General features: G+C 51.4%; 6 protein-coding genes across 6 annotated transcripts; 2 read left to right on the forward strand and 4 right to left on the reverse strand.

Annotated features, from left to right (window-relative positions):
• Positions 1-34: 34 nt before the first annotated feature.
• PMZ80_008058 (uncharacterized protein) lies at positions 35-1443 on the reverse strand (the record flags this gene model as incomplete). Its single annotated transcript, XM_064876461.1, has 5 exons — positions 35-55; positions 168-664; positions 717-1104; positions 1152-1293; positions 1346-1443. 5 exons carry the CDS (start codon positions 1441-1443, stop codon positions 35-37), a joined length of 1146 nt encoding a protein of 381 aa, XP_064727768.1.
• Positions 1444-2518: 1075 nt separating this feature from the next.
• On the reverse strand, positions 2519-5986 carry PMZ80_008059 (uncharacterized protein; the record flags this gene model as incomplete). Its single annotated transcript, XM_064876462.1, has 2 exons — positions 2519-5689; positions 5750-5986. 2 exons carry the CDS (start codon positions 5984-5986, stop codon positions 2519-2521), a joined length of 3408 nt encoding a protein of 1135 aa, XP_064727769.1.
• Positions 5987-7124: 1138 nt separating this feature from the next.
• On the forward strand, positions 7125-8690 carry PMZ80_008060 (uncharacterized protein; the record flags this gene model as incomplete). Its single annotated transcript, XM_064876463.1, has 3 exons — positions 7125-7214; positions 7267-7622; positions 7691-8690. 3 exons carry the CDS (start codon positions 7125-7127, stop codon positions 8688-8690), a joined length of 1446 nt encoding a protein of 481 aa, XP_064727770.1.
• A 124-nt stretch (positions 8691-8814) lies between these two features.
• PMZ80_008061 (uncharacterized protein) lies at positions 8815-9393 on the reverse strand (the record flags this gene model as incomplete). Its single annotated transcript, XM_064876464.1, has 1 exon — positions 8815-9393. One exon carries the CDS (start codon positions 9391-9393, stop codon positions 8815-8817), a length of 579 nt encoding a protein of 192 aa, XP_064727771.1.
• A 626-nt stretch (positions 9394-10019) lies between these two features.
• PMZ80_008062 (uncharacterized protein) lies at positions 10020-11141 on the forward strand (the record flags this gene model as incomplete). Its single annotated transcript, XM_064876465.1, has 1 exon — positions 10020-11141. The coding sequence occupies one exon, from the start codon at positions 10020-10022 to the stop codon at positions 11139-11141; it is 1122 nt and encodes a 373-aa protein (XP_064727772.1).
• A 458-nt stretch (positions 11142-11599) lies between these two features.
• PMZ80_008063 (uncharacterized protein) lies at positions 11600-12625 on the reverse strand (the record flags this gene model as incomplete). Its single annotated transcript, XM_064876466.1, has 1 exon — positions 11600-12625. The coding sequence occupies one exon, from the start codon at positions 12623-12625 to the stop codon at positions 11600-11602; it is 1026 nt and encodes a 341-aa protein (XP_064727773.1).
• Between the last annotated feature and the right edge of the window lie 1263 nt (positions 12626-13888).

The following is a 13888-nucleotide window of genomic DNA, read 5'->3' on the forward strand; positions in this document are numbered from 1 at the left end:
TAAATACAATTGATTCGGCAACTATATACCTTCACTAGTTCCTTACTTCGACGGTCTAGAGAACATGTTAGCTATTTCTTCTCAAACTGACTCTGATTGGGCTGTCATACTTGCAACGCTGGTTGATGTGGAAGCGGAAGCTGTGGAGCGGGAAGAGACGCTGGTACATCCGTCAAGCTTGCAGGCTCAACATAGTCTCTATACCCGTTAACCCTCAACCTCAACTTCCTACTCTCAGCATACACAACACGTCTCATTCTGTTGACACTACCAAGTGGCTTATGCTCCTTCAGCCCATGCCATCCATTGACAGTAATCCTATCATCCCACCAAGCTCGGAACTCAGGCAGCCAGCTGTCCTGCGGCTCGAACTCGATGGTAGCGATCTGCTCGAATGGATACTTCTTCTCATCCCATTCAATGCCAATATCCTCGACTGGCTGTTCGTCGATATTTTGGAGCATCTGAGCGCAGAAGGAGTAGGTGACTTTGTTGGCCATGTGGAATTTGCGGGTGTGTTGGGAGATGACGTTGATCGGGTCATCGTCCTTGACGTTGTCGTCCACGATGTTCTTTTGGGCCTCGCCGAGGGGGAAGACGCCATATTTGGCAACGTAATCTCCGTGGCGGTAGGCTGACTGGGAGTACTCTGGCATAGCTACCACTGGATCCATTGTTAGCAATGTACCGGAGTATAATTCAGAGTGCCTGCATACTGAACTGCTTGGGTAGCTGCGAGCCCATGGTAGCCACGTCTGCATCTACTCTTTCTCCTTGCTCTTTTGCAAATGTTGGAAGGTCGTTCCAGTTGCGCTCTAAAGAGTCGGCAATCTCGTATGTAACTTGTGGTGTTCGCAGTTCGAGGACGGAGTAGTTGTTCATTGTAAAGTCCTGCGTATCCTTGTCCTCGCCCCAGATCTTCTCGCCCTTCACACCAAAGATCTTCATGCCAATACCTCGTGGAGCAGGAATGTTGTCTGCGAGGATCTTCGGGGTGAGGGAGGAATACCGCATGATGACATCGTATGTGCCTGGCCTCTTGAACATGCCCTGCGCAAGATGTTCTGGGAGGTTGTCGTGGACGATGAACTTGCCCATCACACACTGGACCAGTCAGCCACCGCGACCATAGCTACAGTGCTCGTGCTCACTCCTTGTGTCTTCAGATGAGTCCCTCGCAAACAGTGCATGTGTTCGTTGAAGTTCATCATCTGAAAGCGGTTGAACTGTTCGGACACAGCCTTGATCTTGTCCTGTTCGCCTGGCTGCTCGAACTCAACTCCATCGGCGTCCCTAACCTGTACGTCAGCGCTAGCAACCTTGCGCAGGCATTCGTCATACTTACCATCGAATGTAACTTCCAGGAGCTGGTTTGTTCTCGCCATGAGCCTTGGCAGTGCCGCTCGCGGGCTCACCAGTCTGGGGATTGTGCAGATTCGACATGTTTGCAGTGTCTGTCTTCGTGATGGTCAGATCTCGCGGCAGGGTAGGTGAATACGATCGGGAGACGAACCATAGTAACAGTAGCTTGTGTCAACATTTTATTGTCTTCTTCGCAGCCCGCGACGGTGGAACTTCTGGCTAGGTTTGCGCCAGTTCAAATATGCTCCATCGCAATCCATGATGATCGTCCTCTGCACCTTTGTATGCATGCTCTCCATACCGCCGAATACAAGTCGAATGGTCTCGACCAGTGTATGCGTCTATGTTTGGTGTAGGTGTCTGCGGGGACTAGCTCCATGTGCGGGGATCTAGGACTCTTGATCTGATCGTCTGGCAAATCCGGATGCTCCTATTGGTCGAAGAGATGGGCGCATCGTGAACTAACCGTGCATTCCCGATACGCGATCTGGAGGTTTTTGGAATTATGCTGGTTTAGTGGCAAGAGAGGTCACTCACAGAAAGAGTAGCGGTAGCCATGCCGATCTTCTGTCATTGTGCATTCACCGTTGTTCGCAGCTGTTCGATGGTGTTGCCTGAGGCACGAAAACTGATGATCTACTCATCAACTCAGGCTGACCAAGATGAATGGTAGAACTTTGCCCATGAATATGGGCAGCGAGGCTGCTATTGAAACGCCTGCTATCTCTCATTCGCCAAACGACCAGCTTTACGCATTGGAAGAGACACTTCGACAAGGAGCCCCGGTGCTGGCCAATCAAAGGTGATTCAAGGTCTGGCATACTGCTGAAATCCAGCTTCATACACCTCATGCCGTTGTCGCTGTGCGGCTAAGATACATTTGCTGGAGAGACCTCAGACAGGTGGGTCGGCTGAGCACTTTGGTTCTCTCGAAGCATTCTGCTTGCATGTCGAGTCGAATATTGCGTATGTTCTGGAGTGCAACTGCACACTAACAGTGCTGATTGTGCTCAGCAGTAATGATGCCACCGTCAGAGGTTCAGCCAGGCTTCGGCGGATTCAAACATGTTAGCTAGCACAGCACATCATCATGATCATGATATCGAACACTTTCCATGGCGCATCCCGCAGTTGTGAGCTCACACCCACCACGTGGTCATAGCAGTACCACTGTCTCAACGACAAGCTGCGCGAAATCGTCGGAAAACTCAACCACAGTACCGTCGTGCTTCCTCAGGACTTCGTGTGGCTCCCTGAGCAAAGCCTCCAGTTGTCTGATCTTAACCCAAAGTCGCTTGCAAGCGGGATGGTCGTATGCTTTATCTTTGACACCAACTAGGCCCATACCGCTCCAAAATTCTTTAGCCGTTGCAAGTGCTTCTTCATTCTTGTTCTGCTTCTCGAGGCATGCAACAAGCGCTGACATAAGAGCAATATAACCTGGCGAGCTCTGCTCAACAGGATATCCGCATCTCTTCTCCACACGCTTGAGGTGAATTTTCTGTTCCCGGTACATGCCTTCAGCCTCTGTCAAACGTCCCTGAGCACAAACAAGCCTCGCTAACAGTAGATGTCCGTCTGAAATTGCGAAATGGTCGACGCCCAATGTGCTTTCTGCGATTCTGATAGTTTCTCTCAGTAGTTTCTCGCCTTCATCATAGCGTTGTGCAGCGAGGTACACACGTGCCATGATCTTTTGGGCGAGAAGTGTGTAAGGATGTTCCTTACCTCCCGTCTGTCGCCGCACCTCCACAACCCTTTCGATGAGTTCCTGTGACCTAGCGATATGGGTATTCGCGTCCGGGAGATTCGCATACGTCTCACACAGACCCGCCATAGAATCCAAAATCAGTGAGTTGCCTGATTCGATTTCGCGCTCCTCGAGCTCCTGCAACGCGTTCTCGAGCAGAGCACGCGACTGCAGATAGTTGAAGTAGCGGGTCTCTGTCGTAGCGAGGTTCATTCTCGCACGTATCACAACCTCTAGGTCCATTTTTCCGTGTTGGGCGTCCCTCGCGTCCAGACCTCGGGTAGCCGCTGTCAATAACTGCTTCGACTCCGAGAAACGGCCCTGTAAGCAGTGAACAAAGCCAAGCTGGGCTTTTGCTTCTAAGGTCGCGGTGTCGTTCATGCCATAGAGAGCTTCACTCGCGTTGATCACATCCACAAATAGATTCGCCGAGTCGTTGAGGAGAGTGAGATGGAATTTACCGGAAGCGTATAGACGTGTCACTCGTAGTGAAATCTCATCTGCCATGCCCCTCCTTGGCACGACGAATTCGTGGACCTTCTGCTGCAGCGCGCAGGCATTTTCATACTGACCAGCATCCTGGTATACAAGGCTGAACTTGGCCCAGCGTAAAGCCTCGGTGCGACCTATGTAAGGTGCAGTCAACCAGAACGGCCGCAGTATGGAGGGGTTCTCATCACGTATTGTTTGAAATGCGTCTGTAAAGAGACTTTGAACCCTCTCCAAATGATTCAGATGTGGCAGAACGGCTCTCGTAACTTTGTTCCTTGTCGTTTCAAGACTTCCAGGGAGAACGTCACCCAATCGAATGTACCGTTCAAGCACGTTCACCGCCCACTCAGCCCGCAAAGCTTTACGGCCATTGTTCATTTCGCGCAGAAGCAGCCATTGATGTACGAGCGGATGCATCGAATACACGTGCCTGCGCTTTGATTGAAATATTAGTGATCGTTTGACGAGGATGCTCAGACTATCCAGGAGTCTCGACTTGTGCATCTTTTGGTCTCGTAAGAAGAGTGGAAGTGTATTGGGTGGCGAAAACAACAGTTGTCCAACTCTGCTGTCACTGACTTGGTCGAAGCCTGACACCAGAATCTTTCGAACACGGTCGCGAAGCTCGAGCTTCGCTCCCATATACTTGCGCGGTTCGCTAGGCTTCATGGTCTCAGGTACAAAAGAACCTTCGGCGACCGCCATAAGCATCTCGGTGTCTATCTCGTTGTAGTGAAAGCAACTGAATAGGGACAAAACATCGATCGCATCTGCATATGACGTGTCTGCACTGTGAGCATTCTGCTTGCGATGCTCGAGGTCCGTGTAGATGAGATCGAAGGTGGCAAAGACATTTTTCTCCTCGTCTGTATGGTCGTGCGGATTCGGCAGACGTTTATATGTTTCTTTCAAGTAGTCGGAATATGATTCCCAGGTGCACTGGCCAACCGAAGGATGAATAGCCTTGCCGGCATGCGTCAATGCCAATGGCAAGTACGATACGTTATGAGCGATGAGTGGGGCATATTTCTCTGCCTTCGCTGCCTCTTCGCTGTCCTCCTCGTCGTACGTATGGCCGGCGGCCTTGAAGAGCAGTTCGATGGCGTCATCTTCTGGCATCTTATCCAAGGTTACCCACTGCGTGCCGACGTTACCCAACGTCTTGTGCGAAGGGTTGCGGGTTGTAATGAGCACATTGCCACGGTTACCCGACGGCAGATAGTGCTCGAGACCTTTCTGCATCTTCGATGTGGCCGCAGCAGTCTGCTCCTTCGTTCCCGGAGCAGCACGTGGGCCACTGATCAACTCTGCATTATCCACAATGAGCAACCATGGCTCTTGCAGGTTCGTGAGCCAACCGAGCGCCGCTTCGACCGAAGCGTCGGCCCCAGCAGTCCTCGCGATATCCTTGTACGATGACTCGAGCGTGTCATATGTACTGGCATCGACAAGAAAAACACCCCAGTAATGGTCCTGGTTCAACGCAGCGAACTTGTAGGCTAATTGCGTTTTGCCGGAGCCACCCATACCATGTATGACATACCTAAGCTGCTGCGTGCGTGTACCAGGAGGCGACGAAAGTCCAAAGTCCACAGCGAGGCGATCTAGCAAATCTTGCCTGCCAGTAAATATGGGTGAGACTGTGGCTGAACCTGGAAAATGCTTGTTCGAGTAGACGGTCATCTGTTTTTGTTGTTGCAGGTTCCACATGTCCGTCAGTCGAGTCTCGATGTTATTGAGCTTGTGCTCAATCTGTGGACTATTCAAAGCATTGATTTTCGCCAATGCCTTGTGCAATTCTCGGCGAATTGCTTCATCCACGTGGATCTTGACGTCGAATGCGGATCCTCGAGCATAGAACGGCGTGAGAGAATTGAAGTGGATGTTGAGACTTGATTGATCTCCGCGTATGCGTTGACGCAGGACCTGCATCTGTGGTTCATGGATCGTTTTCTTCCATAACTTGGTGATCGCGTCTTTGCGGCTAGGGATTGTTGGACCATCTTTACGAAGAATCTTCTCGGCCAGATCTTCCAGTTCTTTCACGGTAGCGGTGCAATCTTGTAATCGTTGATCAAGTCTCGTCTGCGAAGCGCCTCAGTGTCAATTTCAGAAGGGCGCATTCGGATTGGAACCGGAACTTACCCATATATCCTTGAATCTGCCCAATTCATCGTCAGGCAAATACTTTTCGATCGTCTCTTCCCTGTCTTCAGCCAGATTCCTGACCGATTCACCGACATCGTGGAGATTTTCAACTTCTTGATGAAGGGCTGCTAGATCTGATTTGAGGGTGGTCGCGGCGTCGCAGACAATCTTGAGTAGTTCTAGAACCTTTCCAGATATCTGTATTAGCGCTATTGTGGTTCCAATGCATTCCATAGTGCAAGGAAAGCGATCGTGGGCCTGGCGAACTGAGTCTATATTAACCCTTTCGCGAAACTAGCATCGCTCACTTGGGACCCGGTTTGAGGTCAGTTCACTTGGGTCATAGGGCGAGACAGTTTATTATCGACAGACTTCGATTAGGCTATCCTGAAAATCGCTTGTGCTCTGGCGTACATCCGTGGGGCAACATGCTGTAAACACCAAGAAATGAACAGAGATCAGGCTAGATTTGTGAACGAAGGTCGAGCCGAAGGACGAGTGTCGCGATGTATTTCCGGACACAGAAACCTTACACGTGTTTCTGGGCAAGATCTGTCTCGACAGGTCACTGTTAGGCTGAACTCGGTAACACATACTTGAGTAGAAATAGCATAGGCTGGATGTTCGTCTGGAAAGGTATCGGACGACTCAACTGAGGTGGACGTATCCGCCATATTGGGGCTGGAGACGTCGTCTCGTATCGATCAATCGAGGTTCCAACGAAGTATTAGTGTCCATGCAATGTGACATCTAGCAAGAGCCGACCGGAATGAGACTGCCTATCTTGATTAGGAGAATCGACGAACGCAAGTTATCACCATGAATGATACATCGTGGTTAGAGGACTTGTCCCACAATTGACTGAGAAGGATGAGACTACGAAAGTACAGGGGACGGCGTGGACGCGTTCGATTAACGTCGGGCGCTTGTGCCCATAGTGGGGTCTGGTGTGCGACTGCATCAATTATGATTGGTTCGCAAGCTACTAGTACGTGTACCTCGAAACTTCGCGTTGCCAACAGTCACATCCACTTCCATTTGCTTTTACAGACCGGTTATGTTCTTCCTTTTCGCTTAAAGGATGCCATTGAACTCGACTCACCGAATGCAGTATCACGACCCAACAGCGATGCTTGCCGAAATCATCCATGTCACTTACTACGTGCGGGACAGTATGTACGCACAAGCTGGTATGAGATAGCACACGTGGAGTGCGTCGTCTTTTTCAGCCTTACATTGCAGAGTCACTCTTCAAGCAAGCCTCAAGGACACGCTGATCTTGATTTTGTTCGCACACATGAATTCCATCTGATTCACGACCCGTCTGACGCGTCACTCTACTTCGAGATCGAACTGATATCCTTTGCCCGCGATGGCCTATGTCTCAATGAAGATCTTGATAGTCTGCGGACTTGCGACCTTGGTTGCCTACTGGTACATCTCTGCTCGTACCGAAGCAAAAGTAAGGTTTCTGTCTGAACACCGAGAATTTATCACTGACTGGCCGCCGCTAGGGACGGGCCAATTTCGCTCGACAACATGGTTGCCAACCGATTAAGAACAATCTAAGAGGAAAATGGCCCTTGAGCTTAGACTTGCTCAAAGTGCAGTATGCAGCAGCACAGAGAAACCAGCTCTTCGATTTCCTGCAGCCATACTTCGACAAGTATGGCCCAACATTCTCGATCAACATCGTGGGCGAAGGTCTATGCACGATTGATCCTGCCAATGTCGAAGCGATTACAATCTCGAAGTTTGATGATTGGGGTCTCGGCACTCGAAGACGCGGCGTTTTCCCGTTCATTGGAGAAGGTATCTTCTCGCAGGATGGACATGCCTGGAAGCAGTCCAGAGACTTGATTCGAAAGCAGTTTGCAAGGCTTGAATTATCGGATCTCAGAATCTGGCAGACCCATGTTGAACGAATGATTGATGAAGTTCTGACGCTCGCGGCACAGTCGATCTTGCTCCGGCTTTCTTCAGCTTTACCCTTGGCACGACGACCGATCTGCTGTTTGGAGAGTCATTGGACACACTTAGCAGGGATGACCAGAAAGACTTCTCGAACAGCTTCGATCATGCTACCAAGGTCACAGCATTGAGACTTCGCCTGGCCGAGTTGTGCTGGGTATACACACCCCCGTCATTTATGAAATCGTGCCGGACCGTGAAGAAATTCGCCAGCCATTTCGTTCGGCGGGCACTCGCCTGCCAAAAACAGCAAGGCAATGCAGCCAAACGCCAGTACTCATTCATACTTGACCTGTACGAGAAGATAAACAGCCAATTTCTAGTCTCGGATCAGCTGGTGAATGTGCTACTGGCAGGGAGGGACACAACTGCAGCATCTTTGACATGGACATTCTTCCATTTGCTCCGCAATCCAGAAAAGCTACAACGTCTCAAGCGCGAGATTGATAGTGTCACCCAGGGTGATTCGGGAATCACAAAACAGCACATCCAACAAATGCCATATCTCAGTGCAGTCTGGACTGAAATCTTGAGACTCTATCCTCAGATTCCGATGAACGTCCGCTTTGCGACAAGACATACCTGGCTACCCAAAGGTGGTGGTCCAGATGGTGAGATGCCGATCTTCGTGCCAAAGCACTCAGGCTGCGGCATATCAGTGTATCACATGCACCGCCGGAAAGATCTTTATGGGGAAGATGCTAATGGCTTTCGGCCTGAGCGCTGGCTAAGTGGAGAGCTCAAAGACATTAAGTATGGATATATGCCGTTCTGGCATGGTCAACGAATATGTCTTGGCAAAGACTTCGCTACGCTTGAAGCAAGTTACCTCATTGTACGACTGCTGCAAGCGTATCCGGACATGCACCTGCCTCAGGATCACGCAATTCTACAGCCAGGGAAGGAGAAGCAAGACGTTGGTATTGTTGTTGCTAGTACCGAAGGCTGTAAGGTAGTGCTTAGGTAATGCAATGCAGATCGTGTCTGTTCGTGCTGGACTTCACTGCGCCGCCTTCGTACTTCTTCATTTCGACCAGCTCACCTGTAAGCTTCAAGCCATCATATAGCTGCCGCATATCATAGCACATCTCTTAGCTTGTAGCATCAGACTGCGCTTGTACACGCCGATGTCGCTCTCGCTGGCGCCGCTCATGTTCCAGATTCACGTTTATCAGCGCGCCCATGCCTCCTGGACCCCATCTATCCAGATGCATGGGCCGATATACTGGCACCCAAGTATCGTCCTTTTCAGGATCCAGCTCAATCCTGGGATGCCTTCGATAACAAGGCCATGGGTACATTTGGGGAATTTGCGCATCAGTCACCTCATAGAGGACTTGGTCGTGCAGATTGTCAGTCCAGATGTTGGAGTATACCCGGCCCTCCTTGTAGCGGGTAAGGCTTAGATTCATCAACCCGACGAAAGGGCGGGCGACGTCGTAGACGGAGCGGCATGTGAGCAGCAGTGCGGTGACCTCCTTAGAATTCAGAATTTGAAAGGATTGTTTGCCGTCTTGGTTTTCGTCGCTGCGTGCTTGAATGGTTGTAGTTGAATAGAAGAGCTCGTAGACTAGTTGTAGGATCTCATCCGGAAGCATAAGGAGTGTGGGAGGCTCCTTGGAATGCTCTTCGCGGGGCTCCATGACTGGTTGATCGATGGTCTGAGCCATGAAGAGAACAGGTGAGACGAATACCCCACCTCGGGATAGTACGAGTGAACGTATGTGTGACCAAGTCACAGCGACGAAGGAGTACAACAAAGGACAATTCTCAAGCTGTAGCTAGATTCGAGTCCCTGGGCTTGCCTGGTTTGGGTGGGGTTAATTTCACGAAGTCACAATCGGCTAAATTTCCCTTCTGTGACGGGGCTGAGACGGACACAGCAAGGCTGCGACGCGTGAGCACGTGTTCCTGCTCCTTCTCCTAAAAAGCCATGGCGCGAAGATCGTGGCGATGATGAGGTTGATCGCCCAGCGTCACATCTGAGGACAAAGATTCACTATCCTCGAGGTATTCTTGACGACACCATCACTTACCGCGGTTTGAAGACGCGATGTTGCACTGACACACCCAACTGCTTACGATTTCCTTCTTGAGACGTCTCGTCAACCCTGGCGGTCCTAGAACATCGTTACAGCTTCTTAGCACTATGTTTCAGTAACCTCAATCCAGCAGGCGCCTAACATACCCTTGTACAACAGCTTCCCTATTCTGTGGATTGATCGTCCGCATGCACATCTAGGCTGCCGCGCATGCACCATCTGTTTGTCTGTTCTGCGTATCGGACCACACGATCATGGCTGCGGGCAGCATCAGCAACGACTTTGGTATGGGCCTAGGGTTTGGGTCCAAAAGAAAACGACGATACGACGATGATGACTCTACGAATATACACGACCTGTTCGTTGCTAAACGACGCAACTTGACTCAACTACCAATCCGCTCACCGCCTCGACCATCAATAGCGGTAACTCCAGCATTTGGTCACTTCGGTATACACCCAGGCACATTGACGCCAGACAGCATACCAGAAGATGACGAAACCCACGACCAACAGCAACAACAGCAGCAATACAATGCTCGACCGCACAGCAATTCCAACACCTCGAGCAACGGCTCACTCCGCGTCAACGTCCCCTCTAATGGAGAGACCACAACCGACATAGAAATGGACATCGGCTCACCCAAACAACGACCACCACCCACACCAATCCGAATAGGACGAGCCCGCTCAAACGATCTACTATCACCCGTCCGCTCACCCACAGCACCCCCCTCACTCAGCTTCCTCAACAACAGCCCAAAATCACATTCGTTCGCACGGGACCGCGTACCAACCCCCACAACCTCCACATTCCCATCACGAAGCCCCTTCGAACCGACCTTCACCTCAGCGGCAGCCCGTCAAATGAGGCCTCACCTGTTAACCACAAGTCTCAGCCCAATGGTCGACGCCGAATCCTGGACTCCCCAAGTTCAACGCCCACCTAGTCCCTCGCCCGAACTCGACGCTCCTTTCGACGAAGACGCAATGATGATGGGGGTAGAAGACAGTCATATGATGAGTAGTTCTTTCAGTAGTCTGTCTGTTCACTCTCGGGATCCCAATGGCCAGATCGCAAATCTGAACTCATCCCCAACGAAAGGGTGGTCTAGCCAGACGTCGCCTAGTCCAAGGGCTCGAGGGCTGGGCTTGGATGGGGCGAGTAGTGTTAGGCCCGACGATATGAGGATGAGCACGATTAGTGATAGTCAAAGGGCTGGTGGTGCTGGTGGTGCTGGTGGTGCTGGTGGTGTTCATCATAGCAGGAATCAGAGTAGTGGGCGGACCGCGCGCTTGCATATGGGGTTTCGGGCTGATTGTGAGAAGTGTGTTGCTAGGGTGCCGGGGCATTACAGTCATATTTTGTGGACTTGAGAGGTATCATCACACAGCCGAGGCTCTGTGAAGGAACTGGCTGGAGAAAAAGTCGACCAGAGTGCAAAACTTTTGGACGTACGCCAAACAATCTCTTCTCTGATGATGAGAAGACAGGAGCTGATGAGTTTATGCTTGGAGTTCGTGGGATTTGATTTGTGCCAGAAAGGCCCAGCAAGCATGAGACTTAGTATCTGTTTTTAGCAGCATAGAGTTCTGCTTTAGGTGGTCTTCGTGCTATGACTTACAGCGGGACTGGTATTGTCCATAGCATGGAGTTACGGGAGCATAGATATGTCTTACATGCCTAAAGTCGAAAATGTCTATCCTCATGCATGCATGCTCGCTCTTATCAGATCATGTACACGCATCATCACCCCAGCCCAGCCCCAGCTCCCATGGAGAGCCCAGGCCATAATGGCATATTATACAGTACAATACTTTTCTCTTTTCTGTCTTCACGACCTCGAACCCCCAAATATCGAGTTCCACCAGCTAGAGCTAGTACTCTGCGCACCCAATGTAATATTCTCAGCCAGCATATCCAGCTGTCCACCTCTCCTCCCCTGCCCAGCAACAGCAACAACACCCGTTACCGGCGGCTGATCCCGTCCAGAAGTAACAGGCACAGCCTGCATCTTCCCCATCGGCACAGGCCGCCCCTTCTCATCCAAGCCCACTCCCCTAACCGCACTCCCCTCCACAGCCGCAGGCCTGAGCTCAACCTCCCGTCCGCCCTGCGTAAACCTCCTCCCCTCAGCCGGATTCACACTCGCATCCGCCGCCGGCGCAACATCCGCAGCCCCAGCCACAGCCTGCACACCCCTCTCAAACGCCCCCTCACTCCTCTTCAACTCCCTCGCCCGTTCACTCAACGTCCTGTCTCCCTCAGTTCTATCCCCACCCAATCCCATACTCCCCTTCCCCCTAACCGCCCGCCTCATCCAACCCATCCACCCTTCCTCCTTCTTCCTCCTCTTCTCCTCCTCCCATTTACTCTTCAACTCCTCACCCGCCCTCTCCTGCTCCAGCAAATGCAGCTGCTCCGCGTCCGCCGTTCCCTTCAGAAACGCGGCCCTCGCACCCTCGAGCCGGTCCATCTCCCGCTCGATCCATGCTCTTTTCTGCGTGCGGTTGTGGCTGACTAGACTCACTAGTCCGTATGCGGCGGCGATTGTGGCGAGGGCGGAGAAGCCGAGGAGCGTGTATGTTGTGCCGCGGTGGGCGATGTCTGCGAGGCGCCGGCCGTGGGTTAGGAGGCGGTCGGTTGTGGAGAGTTCGGAGGCGAGGCGGGCGGTGCGTTCGGCGCGGAGGCGGGCGACGCGTTCGCGGGGGGTTTCGTTGGGTGTTGTGGTTTTCTGTGATGGTTGGGGAGTTGGTGAGGAGGGTGGTTGGGATGTGAACGAAGGTGGGGATTGAGATTGGAAGGAGGGTGTGGTTGAGGTGAAGCGGGTGAAGGTGTCGGTTGGGGGTTTGCGGGACATTGTGGGCTATTGTCTGTTGATTTCTTGGTTACAGCGTCGCGGGAGCTATGTACGAGATTATTGCGGTTGTATCATTATGTGTGGGTGTCGCTTGGGCTGATGTTGATGCTTGTTTGAGCTGTATCCTGAAATCTTTGGGACAATCTCATGACGCTGAAGACTTCTACCGGGATTCTGCCGGGAGAAATACGGCTAACTGTAGAGCTTATAGACGCAATACTTCCTGCTTGATTGCCTTGCCGTAACCTGCTCTCCAACCACCGAGGACTGAAGAAATTGACGGCCGCGTAGCTGCGCTTGGAACGATTAGGCGCTATAGGTATTCCGGAAGCCCGGAGAAGCGCGCTGTCGTGCTCATCATGGTTCATCTCATGCCCGGGCTGCTCCGTCAGCTTTTCGACATCTGGAAGGAGTCCATACGGGCTTTAGACCAAAGACTGTCACAGAAATGGTATAATATGGTCAAAGCAAGCGATTTGATCTATATTGCCTATCCGCCTGGTCTTCTCTACATGTTATGCGTAACACTACGACGATATAAAGACGTCCGGTCAATCTTGGGCATGAAATGGTGGTTTACTCATCGAAATAAATAAATTTATGCATGGAATGAAGACCACGACAGGCAACATGTTATCCGAGTACCGGAGTGGAACAACCACCATATTCATGCCATCTTGATCAGTCATTCAGCACGTCGAGCCTCTCATTATGCTTGTAGATATCTATCTCCCCGCCCGTACCGTCGCCACGGCTTCTTCGCGTCGAGCTGATCTTGTTGTATCTCTACTTACCAATGACTCCGAACCCGACCTCGAAGCACTGACCACAGCAGAAAACCCTGAACTCACATTGGATCTTCTCGCTCATATATACAAGCAGGTTCGCCAGTACCTCTCACGACTTTGTGCTACGCTGATCAAATTCCTGCATCATTTGGCTCTGCTGGTATCAATGTTCCTATTGATAGACTTATTCAACGAAGTCAAGACAGACAAGACCAATCGCTCGTCCGTCCCAAATTGCTAGTTATCTGACTCCTACTATTCCGAACAGTGTAGGGCTTGTCTGCGAACTACTCTGTCGCCGTAGACGGACATTGAGTTCCATAAGCAGGACCGGATGATCCAACTCTTTCTCCGGAATACCCAATAGAAGAGAGTCTGGCATGTTGAGCATTGAGGCCGCAGCACCGGAAACGCTCAATTATACCACAGTCAACTGTTCGTTCTGCTGCAGCCAATCCTTCCTGCTCGAGCCTAC

Source organism: Knufia obscura (assembly GCF_036327395.1).
Source record: "Knufia obscura strain CCFEE 5817 isolate CBS 148926 chromosome Unknown scaffold_10, whole genome shotgun sequence".
NCBI lineage: Eukaryota > Fungi > Ascomycota > Eurotiomycetes > Chaetothyriales > Trichomeriaceae > Knufia > Knufia obscura.